Source organism: Erigeron canadensis, chromosome 5, assembly GCF_010389155.1.
Source record: "Erigeron canadensis isolate Cc75 chromosome 5, C_canadensis_v1, whole genome shotgun sequence".
Taxonomy (NCBI): domain Eukaryota; kingdom Viridiplantae; phylum Streptophyta; class Magnoliopsida; order Asterales; family Asteraceae; genus Erigeron; species Erigeron canadensis.
In genome coordinates, this window is record NC_057765.1 from 23,217,944 (window position 1) to 23,230,851 (window position 12,908).

The 12,908-nt window shown below is 33.8% G+C and overlaps 2 protein-coding genes across 2 annotated transcripts; both read left to right on the forward strand.

Moving 5' to 3' along the window:
* Positions 1-1,447: 1,447 nt before the first annotated feature.
* On the forward strand, positions 1,448-3,473 carry LOC122601362. The gene is made up of 3 exons (XM_043774127.1): positions 1,448-1,737; positions 1,913-2,402; positions 2,514-3,473. Exons 1-3 carry the CDS (start codon positions 1,448-1,450, stop codon positions 3,471-3,473), a joined length of 1,740 nt encoding a protein of 579 aa, XP_043630062.1.
* Positions 3,474-3,802: 329 nt separating this feature from the next.
* LOC122601363 lies at positions 3,803-4,702 on the forward strand. The gene has a single exon (XM_043774129.1). The coding sequence runs from the start codon at positions 3,803-3,805 to the stop codon at positions 4,700-4,702; it is 900 nt and encodes a 299-aa protein (XP_043630064.1).
* The last annotated feature ends 8,206 nt before the right edge of the window (positions 4,703-12,908 follow it).

The window sequence follows — 12,908 nt, forward strand, 5'->3', positions numbered from 1 at the left end:
TAAAAAAAAATTATTTGAAACTATTTTTTTAAAATAATAGTAAGTAACTGCTCAGTACCGCCTTTCGCGGGTTTTGAACCCCAATACCTCGACGGTGTATAAGGGAGGTTAAGATGTAGGCAGACCTTACCTCTACCTAAATAGAGAGGCTGCTTCCAGTTTCTACCTAAATGGTAGAAAAGACCATCCAACTTTTGCGTGGGATGAGGATCGAACCCATGACCTCTGTCTCCAGAAGCAAAGGTCATGGACCTAAGTAGAGAGGCTGCTTCCAGTTTTTAAATAATGTTAGTTTTAATATATAATTTAAAAGGACACATGTCGCATAACGGTTACGCAAAGTGTTGTTATAAGACATCTATAATTTTGTTTTAGTTTATTGGTAGATAACATGAGGATTATTATGGTCATAATTTCACATTCACTTGAGTAGTTTATTTTTTTTTTTTAGTTTATTCATTTAAATGGATTTTGCACAACCTTTTGATAAAAGAGATCTTTATGGTGTAGCAATTCTTTGGTTCATAGTTGTAGACCATTATTTACAAAAATGAACATATTTTTAACTTAAAAAAAAAAGATTATTATAGTGAGAATTTAGGGCAAACAACAAACATGTCGAAAACAATCGGAACGTCCAACATACAAAACAATCGCAATAATTTAGGGCAGCCTAACGAAGGTATTTTCCAAAACCCTAATTATCGCGCAGTCAAAATTTTTTCATCATCTATCTTTGTAACGAATATCCCATGGAAAGTTACGATTAAGGAAGTTTGGGATACGTGTAGCCAATGGGGTGTGGTAGTTGATGTGTACATCGCAACAAAGAAATCAAAAGATAGTAATTCACTTCCTGTACATGCCAAAGTGTTTCAATTAATCCTTTAAATCCTATGCTGAAGCGCTTTTGGGTAAAAAGGATGGGGAATTGTTGGGTAAGACTGGGAACAATGTCGACTTATGAAGGAGGTGGATGTACGTGGGGTGGAGAGTACTCATCTGAACAATAATGTCGAAGAGGGCGAGATTATTGGAGAATCGATTGTTAATGAGGATGGGGTCGAATAGGGATGTTTTGTGAATAATGTGGGTGATGATGTTGTAAAAGATATTGAGAACTAACCTCTCTGACCGTACGTTATGTTAGTGAAAATGAAGATCATGGGGAGGAATTAAATAATATGTCTAATAAAGAGGAACATAAGTTCACAGTGGAGTCGGCTCTTAATGAAATTGCTAATAATGATGAATATTAATGAAGATTTTGGGATGGAACTAAATATTATGTTTAAAAATATGGAAGATGAAAATCTGGAATCCTGCTATGTTTGGAAGCATCAAAGTGCTTAGTTTTCCAAATGTCCTCATTGTGGAAGGTATTTGGGTCTCCCTTAACTTACACTGTTGTATGATTAATAATAATGTTTATGCCCCGCATGATGAAATGGCGAAAAGAAGTCTCTGGATTTTTATTAAGCAGTTTTTGGCTAACCATGGAGATAATTTCATTGTTTTTGGTGTGGATGAACGGATGGGATCAGTCTTTTGTCAAGCGAATGCTGATGCTTTTAACTCGTTCATTTCTGATGTCGGGCTTGTGGATATACCGATGGGTCAGTACAAGTTTACTCGGATGAGTCCGAGTGGAAATTGTGGTGCTAAACTTGACAGGTTTTTAATCTCTAACTCCTTTTTGGCGGCTGTGGATAATATTAAGGCGGTAGTGTTGGACAGGTCCGTTTCAGATCATCACATGCTATTTTATTTTTCCAACAAGTGATTGACTATGCATGGTCCGATTCCTTTCAAAGTGTTTAACTCTTGGAATAAAATTGAAGGGTTTAAAACAGTGGTTTCTGAGTCTTGGAAGTCCTCTTTCAAACTTCCTGGATGTCCAATTTCGAAATAGATTAAAACTCTCGAAGGGAGACATAAAAAGTTGGAAAAACAACGTCAACAATAAAGCTGAATTGGTTACACTTCGTGAAGTAGACTTGGTTGATCTGGATAAACAGTTGGATAATGGAGTAGTACATGATACTATTGTGAGAAAGCGGATCGACATTTTACACGAAATCCTAAAAAAGGAAAATGGTGAATCTTTAGACATTCAACAAAAATCTAAGATCACCTGGTGTGTGGAAGGTGATGAGAATTCTCATTTCTTTCTCTCTTATGTCAACAAATCTCGAAAAAATCTGTCAATCCAAGGTATTAACGTGAATGGTGTCTGGTTAGATGATCCTGATAGTGTCAAGAATGCTCGGAAATTCAAGAGAGGTCCGTATGTGAAATTAACTTCTAGGAGTCCCATGTTCAAATCATTAACTTTGGAGCAGGTGACTAATCTTGAAAGACTTGTAACTGAAGATGAGATCAAGGCTGCTGTTTGGAATGCGGTAACGATAAATCCCCTGGGCCGGATGGTTTTACTTTTGGTTTCCTTAAGGATTCGTGGGATCTCTTCAAAATGGATGTGGTAAACTTTGTGCAACGCTTCTTTGAAACAGGTTTTATCCCACCTGGCCGGTTGTAATTCTTCATTTATTACTTTGATTCCGAAAGTGCTTTATCCATTGACTATTGAGGATTTCCGAACGATTAGTCTTATAGGTTTACAATACAAAATCATCGCTAAAATTCTAGCAATGAGACTTGCTAAGGTGCTGGATTCAGTGGTGAGCCATATTCAATCAGCTTTTATTAAGGGGCGCAACATCCTTGATGGCCCTCTAATCCTTAACGAGATTCTTGATTCGTCTAAAAAGAAGAAGAAAAAAGCTATGTTCTTAAAGTTGGACATTACTAAGGCCTATGACTCCCTTAATTGGGATTACTTGTGTACTATAATGCGTTTTATGGGGTTTGGGAGGAGATGGATTAGTTGGATTTCTGGTTGCCTTTACTCGGCTAGATCTTCCATTCTTGTTAATGGCAGTCCCACTAAGGAGTTCATCTTAGAAAGAGGCCTCAGACATGGTGATCCGATGGCACCTTCACTATTCATTCTTGCCATGGAGGGTTTACATGTTGCTGTGGAAGATATGAAACTATCTGGAACGATTCGTGGCTTAAAGGTTGGTAATATCTCCCTATCTCATCTTATTTATGCCGACGATGTCCTCTTTTTGGCAGATTGGTCGGAAGAAAATTTGATCAACATTAAAACTATTTTTACATGTTTCTACCTCTCCTCTGGGTTGCGGATTAACCTTCAGAAATCTAGATTATATGGGGTCGGTGTTAATGGAGTAGAAGCTGATCGTTTTGCATCTATAATGGGATGTGGTCGTGGTGTTTTTCCGTTCACTTATTTGAGTGTGCCGATTGGTGCTAACATGAAAAGAAAGGAGTCATGGCGTCCAGTCATTGATAAATTTAAAAAGAGATTGTCTAAATGGAAAGCTAGTTTGCTTTCGATTGGTGGGCGATCAAACACTAATTACTTCGGTTCTTGGTGCTGTGGGTAATTACTATATGTCTCTATTTCGTCTCCCAGCTGTCGTTAAAAAGAAGCTTGAAGGACTGCGTGCTAATTTTTTTGGGGAGATTCAGATGGCAATAAGAAAATACATTGGGTCAATTGGAATTCTATTTTGGCCCGTAAGGCAAATGGCGGTCTTGGTATTGGTTCTTTGGATGCTCTAAATTGCGGATACTTCTAAAATGGAGATGGAGATACGTGACAAGTCCTAATGCTCTTTGGGTTTCGGTTGTAAATAATATCCACAATCCCGTTTCGTTTCTGGATTGGACAAAACCGGGCTTTACTAAGTCCGGAATTTGGCACAACATTAATATGGTCGCCTTGGATCTCGATCGATCTAGTACTATTCCGTTGCATGCTATGTCAAAAAAGATTGGTAAAGGAGACAACACTTTGTTTTGGTATGATGTGTGGATTGGCAACGAGACGTTGGCATGTAGATTCGCTCGATTATTCAATCTTGAACAAGTTAAAAAGTGTTCTGTTATGGAGCGATGGAACAACAATTCTTTTTATTCTAATTGGAGAAGGGAAATCAGGGGTGGGGTGGAAAGTTGTGAGATGTCTAATCTTATTTCAATCTTGAATAATATTAAGCTTAATGATGAGCCAGACGCTTGGGTGTTTTCGGTGTCTAACGTGACTGAGTTTGAGGTTAAAGGTGTTCGTAAATTCATTGACGATACAAATCTTCCTAATAGTCTTAAAGCTACTCGATGGAATAAATTTGTACCCCGTAAGGTCAATATTCATGCTTGGAGAGTTCTTTTGAATAAAATTCCTACCCGGAGCAACTTGGTTTCCAAAGGAATTGATATTCCTTCCAGTCTCTGCCCTGTGTGTGCACAATATGTGGAGTGTTGTGACCATATATTTGGTACTTGTGATATTGCAAACAAAGTTTGGTCCCTGATCTCTAAATGGCTGCAAATCTCCCCACTTACTTCTAGTGGACCTACTGAAACTCTAATGCTTATTGATTCTATGAGGATTTCCATGGAGAAAAAGCGCATAATTGAACTAGTTCTTTTTTGCGGATGGTGGTTGATTTGGAAACATCGTAACGATAAGGTTTTTTCTCCAGGAGTTCAACGTAAGGAGCTGTTTTTTGACTTCATCATCGCCCAGTCTTATTTTTGGTATGCCAACAGGTGTAAAAAGAATCGACTATCGTGGATGGAGTGGCTAAATAATCCTCTCCTTATTCATTAATGTATCATGTGTTCCTTGCGGCTCATATGAGATTGTATCATATGAGTAAAAACCGATGTAGTCACGGAATGTGTCTAGGTCGTGTACTTGTTTGGGTCTAGATAGCGTGAAAGTAATTGTAATTGTATTTCTCTTCTTGTATTTAGGCTTCTAGTATTTTGCTAGAAGTCACTTATATTTTAATATATACTTGTTAAAAAAAAATAGTGAGATTTTTACAAACCACTTCGATCGGAATTTTATATAGAAAGTTGGTTAAAATGTTTATACAATTTATCGTTAATTACAAAAGGATTATTATGGTGAAAATTTCACATGCCACTTGAGGTGTTCTTTTAAGAAGAAATAAACGAAACTTACATCATAATGAAATTTTGTTCTCTTTCAAAATGCATAATTATTTAATTGCGAGTTTATCATATAACTCTTTTTTTTCTATATTACAATAATTATTTATCTATAGTATCTATATAAACAAATCACCCAAAAAAATTCAACACTCTACCTTTAAAAACTCTAATTTACCCTTTTAGATACTATCATCAAACACTTTATCCCTAAAATTCTAAAAATACCCTTAAAAAAACCCTTACACATGTCTCTTACCTTTCCTGAAGTTGTTCACATAGTATACCAAAAAAACACATATGCGTTACTGAATTTAATAATCAATCAACATAAAAAACGTCCACTCTAAAACAACAACGGCGGTTTGCACTTTCAGCCGGACTAAGAAACACTTGAGTTGAATCATGCATTCATGTAATAACACGGTACCGCTACTTAACCAGCGTTTTTTTCCTATGTCCCGCCGCATCGCACAGTTATAAGGCTAGTTTTATTAGAACCGGTTGATTCTTTTCTTTTACACAATGATGTTAAATTCTACAATTTGTGGCAACTTTTTTTCCCCTTTTAGATTGTTTCTTTTTCTTTTCTTTTTTTTTTTTCCCACTTTTAATAGTTTTTATGTTTTGTTTACTTCTATTCCTTATTTAGTTTTTAAAATCACTTCAAGTTCATTGAAATTAATACAACTTTTTAAGAAAAAATTGATGTGGTACAAATGTTTGTATCCATGCTTTATTGTTTGAATATTGGTGAAGTTTACCCCGCAATACAAACGAAGAAACAACCTAATTCAACTACATTTGGTAAACACATCCCTAGCAAAACAACTATAAAGAGGAAATAAACTCACAGAACATTAGTTGAGCTTAATTAGAAGGATAACATAACCACTATTAGAGAAATGGTACAATTTCTCACATAATTTGTTGAACAAAATAGCTGGCACAAAGTTTTTATCGCAACTTGAGACGCATTTAGGATGATTTCCCACAGACAATCCTATATTTCTTGTAATTTTGCTACTTAACTGTAAAAATTCTTAGGTTCTATTAAAATAACATAAAAAAATGTTAGAATTCTAAAATGTGTATTACACATTCAAGGTTATATTACTTTTTATTTATTTTATTTTCTACTTTGATCAAATATAATTTATTAGGCATGATTATTGAATTCTATTATTATTTATTTTCTTTCTTTGCGCAGGAGCTAATGATTGTCACAATCGATAATCCCTCTAATACAGTAGAACGGTTGATGACAGGAATGATAAAAAGAACCTCTGATCTTAAAACGAGGTTGAAGAGATTGACAATGTTGTTGGTTTCAAACGGCTTGTTGAAGAGTTAGATGTTCTCCAACTTAATTACATAAAAACATGTATCAAGGAGTCCTTTAGGCTACATCCTTATGCACCCTTCAATGTTCCCCATCTTGCACTCAAAGATTCTATCGTGAGTGGTTACTTAATTCATACCCAAGGGCAGTCATGTGTTACTTAGTAGACTTGGGTTGGGAAGGAATCCTAAAGTGTGGAAGGATCCAATTAGGTTTAATCCAGATCGACATCTAGGGAAGACTGGAAAACAAGTGGCTCTTTCGGATCATGACTAATTGAGGATACTTTCATTTAGCACAGGAAACGTGGTTGACCGGGGAGTGATTTTGGGATTGATCATCACTACAATGTTGTTAGCAAGAATGATTCAAGGACCCGCATGGGAGATACCACACAATGAGCCACAACTTAAGCTTATTCAAAATCATGATAATCTTCTTTTGGCTAAGCTACTTATAGTTGTTGCTAAGCCTCAACTCTCACAACATATATACCCTACAATCTAAGAAAGTCGACATCCGTGTTATATGTCTAAATAATTATTGCATTTTAATCATTGTTCCTTTTGATTTTAGGAGCTTTACTTACTTATTGTGGAGTGTGGAATAAAGAAAATACTATTTTAAAGAACTATTTGTGATGTAATATTAATAAGTTTTAACTACTGTTGAGTTTATTCCTTAACATACAAGACATAAGTTTTTCAACAGCAGTCGAAAAACTTAACAACTATTTTTCCTTTTATGTCTTGTTTGTTAAAGGATAAAGTCGGCCGCAATTAAAGTTTATTAACATTACATCACAATTAGTTCCTTAAAATAGTATATTTTTTTAATTCCATACTCCAACATAAGAGAGTAAAGCTCCTAAAATCAAAAGGAACAATAAATTAAAATGCAATAATTCTTTAGACATGTCGGATGTTGACTTCTTCAGATTGTAGGGTATATATGTTGTGGGAGTCGAGTCTTAGCAACAAAACTATAAGTAGCTTAGTCAAGAGAAGGTTATCATGATTTTCTATAAGCTTAACTTGTGGATCATTGTGTCATATCTCCAATGCGAACCCTTGAATCATTCTTGCTAACAACATTGTAGTGATGGTCATCCCCAAAATCACTCCCGGACAACAACGTTTCTCTGTGCTAAATGAAAGTATCCTCAACTTATGATCACAAAGAGCCACTTTTCTTCCAGTTTTCCCTAGATGTTGATCTAGATTAAACCTTATTGGATCGTTCCACACATTAGGATTTCTTCCCAACCTGAGTCTACTAAGTAGCACATGACTGCCCTTGGGTATGAAGTAACTACCCATAATAGAATCCTTGAGTGCAAGATGGGGAACGTTGAAGGGTGCATAAGGATGTTGAAGGGTGCATAAGGATGTAGCCTAAAGGACTCCTTGATACATGCTTTCATGTAATTAAGTTGGGGAACATCTAACTCTTCAACAAGCCGTTTGAAACCAACAACATTGTCAATCTCTTCAACGACTCGTTTTAGGATCAAAGGTTCTTTTATCATTTCTGCTATCAACCATTGTACTGCATTAGGGGGATTATTGATTGCGGCAGTCATTAGTTCCTATGCAAAGAAAGAAAATAAGTAATGAATAGAATTCAATAATCAAGCCTAATAGATTATACTTGAACAAAGTTGAAAATAAAAGCATAATAAAGAGTAATATAACCTTGAATGTGTAATATACGTTGTAAAGAAAAAATTCTAAAAAGTTTTTATGTTATTTCACTAAAACATAAGAGTTGTTACAGCTAAGTAGCAAAACTACATCAAATATATGATTTTATTTGGGAAATTATCATAAATGCATCTCAAGTTGCGATAAAAACTTTGTGCCAGATGTTTTGTACAACAAACTATGTGAGAAATTGTAACATTTCTCTAATAGTGGTTATGTTATCCTTCTAATATACGTTGCTAGTGATGTATTTACCAAATGTAGTTGAACTAGGTTGTTTCTTCATTCGTGTTGCATGGCGAATTCCACCAACATCCAAACAATAAAACATGGACACAAACATTTGTAACACATCAATTCCTTCTTTAATATTTATCATGGTTTTCAGTAGTATTTTCGACACACAAAAAAAGTTAACAATTTACAACTTATGTAAATAAAAACACATATAAAGTGAAAAACAATATGGAATACACCAACCAACTAATGGTAAGACAATGTGTTGCCTTACATAGTGATAGAGAGATGACAACACATGCCAGCCCATACATGTTGACATTTGGAAGGTTGTCGATCATTAATTGGTGTGTATGTTTGGTACACAGTTTTCTCTGTCTTCATCCTTGTTTGTTTCCAAATCAGGTATGAAAGAGAAGCTCCAAGGTACCAGTTTGGTAATGGGTAATGGGGTCACATGTCTTCATACTGTTTGATTGACACATATCCTTGGGGACCATCATTCTTATCTTCTTTTTCCAGCCCACATTTGACTAACAAAATAGGAGGCGAGTCATTGAACTTATACTTGTAGATGAATATAAATCAGCCATCGCTGAGGAGTCGCTGACAACATCATCGCTGAGTCTCCTTAGCGAATCCATGACTCGAAAACTCTTTTCTTTAGTTCTTTTTCCTTTGAAACGAAGCCCACAAATGATATAACCATTTAGCCCAAGTTATAGAGCATATAACCACCTTCCATTAATATCACATTCTTCCTTAATCATAACTAGATTATACCCGTTTGATGGACGACGACAAAATAAATATTACGTGATGTTTAAATACTTATGAACGTTATTTTACGTAATTATAATAAAAGATAATATGATTTAACACTCAAATCATATAAAGAATAGTATTATTTACTCATGAACTTTACAATAAGACAATATAACTATATTAATTTATAAAAATACTTGTTCTATCAATTTTAAAGTAAATTCCCATATATAAAGTCTAATAAACATGCCTAGAACATATATCTTGCATAATCCAATAAGTTGCAACTAAGATAAATAGAGATTTTAAGTCCTCGGGTCTTGTACTTTTATCGAACTGAGATTGACTTAATGATATGTCATGATGCGGAAATTCCTCGAGATAACTCACGGTTTTTGCATGAATAGAAAACTTGGGGGAATGGATCCCTGGACTCACCTTACCAAACACGTGGTAATCTAAGTCTACAAGCCGTTCAGGGGCCGGGTGTGTGTTTGCGGTTCGTGCGTGTAGCCACAAGATAGACCTTGTGTGTTCTTGGTTTTCTCTCTCTAGAATTTGCTCGTTTCTCTCTATACACTATTGTTGGAACACACATGAACACACACCCATATATATAGGCGCGGCCAGGAACACACAAATCCCATTGGATTTTGCGTGTTTCTTAAGCCCAAGCCCATTAGGGTTTTGGCCGGTTTGTGTGTTTCCCTGAACACACAAACTGTTTGAGAGTTCTTGTGGTCAAGCATACTTTTGCTTGTTTCAACAGAAACTCTCAAACCATTTGAGAGTTCTTATGAACAAGCAAACTTTTGCTCGTTCCTCAGAAACTCTCAAATGACCATTTGAGTGTTCTTGTTGAACAAGCAAACTTTTGCTTGTTCCTAAGAACCCTCAAATAACGCTTAGGATTAGTTGAGTTAATGTCTTTACTGCTGTCCAGACGCAGAGGTGACATTACACTTAGAGTTACTGTCTTTACTGCTGTCAAGACGCATAACCGACATTAACTCAGCCAATGTTTCTACTGCTATAAAATATACACAGAAACAACATTAGCCATGACAACGTTTTCTACTTCTGTGGATACGCAGAAACAACTTCGTCTATATTACCCATTGGAAGTATAACTTAAGTTATTGTTCTCCTGCTGTGAATACGCAGAAACACAAATAACTTAACTTCCCTTTGGAAGTACATTAAGTTAATATCTCAGCTGCTGTTAAACGCAGAAACAATATTAACTTAATAACTCTTTACATGTAATGTCTAAAACCTGCAAAATACAAATAATAAACAGACATATAAACATAAATGGATCCCAATTGGATCAACAAAATATGCCAAGGTAATATTACTGACAAACGGTAATTACAAGAAAATTACATGACTTGAATATATATAAATATACTTCACATATCTAAAATGCTCATGTCACTAAGAATCATGCACTAACAGATAGTTTAAATAACCATTATCAACTTCACCGATCCATGAACATCTTCAATTTCAATAAAAAATATTCAAGATCATGTAAAGTTAACAGAGTCTTTTTTTTTTTGTACTTAAAGCTACTTTTCTGATAAGGTTTGAATGCAATTGGTTGATCAAACTTTAAATTAAAAATTGTGTAGAGAATAAATATTTAGTTGAAAAAAGTGTAGGTTGATAACTTATAACAACATGTCGACTTTTATGGAGTTACCTTTAGCTATTTATTTAATGTAAATATTATGATAATAATATGAATATAAATAAATTTCTTTTCCTATGTAATATACAGATATAGTCTCGAGATTTTTAAAGGTAGTGTTTAATTTTACTTTTAAAAGGATTTGAAGGAATAAAAAATTAATCTAAATTATAATGTTATATTAAAATTTAAATAATAAATAAAATTAGAAATATGAAGAGAATAGAACATCTTGTATAGATTTGAATTGAAAATGAAACTACTATCCATAAATATGTGAAAAATATTTGCGATGAATAATTATCTTTATTTCAAAATATGTTTTATACCAAATAGACACTAAACTAATTAAAAAGAAAAGAAAAAAGTAAGAAAAATATGATTTGACAAGCAAATGCTAATGTTAACTAAACCCAAAACTATTCTCTCTTACTTAAATAAAGAGATATCTGTAACCCGTCACATTACACACTTCTGAAAATAAAAACTAGCCCATTTCGTCCAAACCAATCTAATAGGGTTTAAGGTTTTAGGGTTTAGGTTTAAGTTTTTCTTTTTTCTTTGGGAAATATTATTAAGAAAATTAAACTTACAAAATTTAAACTATGGGCATTACCCATAGGGGATATCACATTACAAGAACTTGTGAACATCACAAATATAAAAGCTATAAACTACTAAGAAGAACACTACGAAGTTTAAAAACTTATTACAAAAGCATAAAATAAAATAACAAGAAGCCAAAACAAAACTCTTATTTGTAAAACAAAATCCGTTCAGCAAAACTCTTGTGCAAGGAACACAGTGGCCATAGCTGCAAACATAGCCCAAAAGCCCAAACTTACAATTCCATTTTGGTACCTTTAAACTAAAGAAAAGGTCCATCAACAAAGTAAACTCTCAAGCAAACAACCCAAACAAAAACAATTCGGCTCAAAAGCACTTTCTATTTCGTATCAACCAACTAACATTCTCACTTGAATTATAATTCAAACAAGTCATTAAGACTAGCCAAACCAACAATAAAAAACTCATTTTACACTCACAAAATACAACTCATTTCGATATTAATATGGTTCCCTTCCAACACCAACAACAAAACCAAATAACATATTCCAATTAAAATCACAACAATTCAAAAATATCTACCTAAAAACAGTATAATTAAAACAGCACCAAATGCCAACCATGCCCAAAAACTTAGAATCTTCAATCCCTCTATACCCCTAATAGAAAAATAAAGCTCTACAACTTGCATCCCAAAACAAACATCCAATGAGATGAATAGGATAAAAGAGCTCTGACAGTCCACAAGTTTGCTTATCTTATATTATTTAAGTTAAATAACAAGTTTATTCTTTGACATACAAGACATAAATGTTTTGTTGTTTTTAAAACCTCACTTTTAAGACAAATGATGAATTTTGTGTATCTATTACAACAACTTAACAATTTGCCGCAATCTACACCACAGAAACATCCTGAGTATAGTTATGGAAGTCAATATTTTATTGTTGTCTGAAGTATAAAAGACAAATCACTCTCTATATATATAGTGAAGACATGTTCTTGCTATAGGTAATTATGTTAAAAGTTTATTTAGTTAATAAGAAAATTAATACAATTATAGTATGTGTTACAAAAATCATATTACTCTGTCTGTCTCATCTTAAAATGTCCTATTTTGATTTTATGAATCTTTTTCGTTTAACTTTGACCGTACATATTTTTTTGTGGTATAACACTTGATATAAAATATATGAACGGATTGAGTTTTAAATATACTTTTCATTGATATAATTTTTATTAACTACGAGTACTATATACCAGAACAAAAATATTTACGATTAAATGTTTAAAAAAAAAAACGTAAAGAGTTAAAATTGAAAATTTAATATGAAACGGAAAGAATAATATTAATAAAATTATTGTATTGACTATCGAGGACATCACTATGGGCCATTTCCATTTTATTTTTCAATCTCTATGTTATATCACATATTTCAGCTTCAGGTTAAATAAGTCTCTGCAATAAAGTTATTGGGACGAGTTTTTGCTAGGACTCTATTGAGAGGAGAATAGGAGATGTTCAATTATTCTTGCGAAAAGTCTATAACGA

Bases quoted from the DNA above. Each gene is read 5' to 3' on its own strand.
- LOC122601362 (XM_043774127.1), top strand. From the start codon at position 1,448: ATGGCGAAAAGAAGTCTCTGGATTTTTATTAAGCAGTTTTTGGCTAAC. The intron at 1,738-1,912 runs GTCCGTTTCAGA...ATTTCGAAATAG, and splicing joins AAGGCGGTAGTGTTGGACAG to ATTAAAACTCTCGAAGGGAG. The intron at 2,403-2,513 runs GTAACGATAAAT...TCTTTGAAACAG, and splicing joins AGGCTGCTGTTTGGAATGCG to GTTTTATCCCACCTGGCCGG.
- LOC122601363 (XM_043774129.1), top strand. From the start codon at position 3,803: ATGGTCGCCTTGGATCTCGATCGATCTAGTACTATTCCGTTGCATGCT.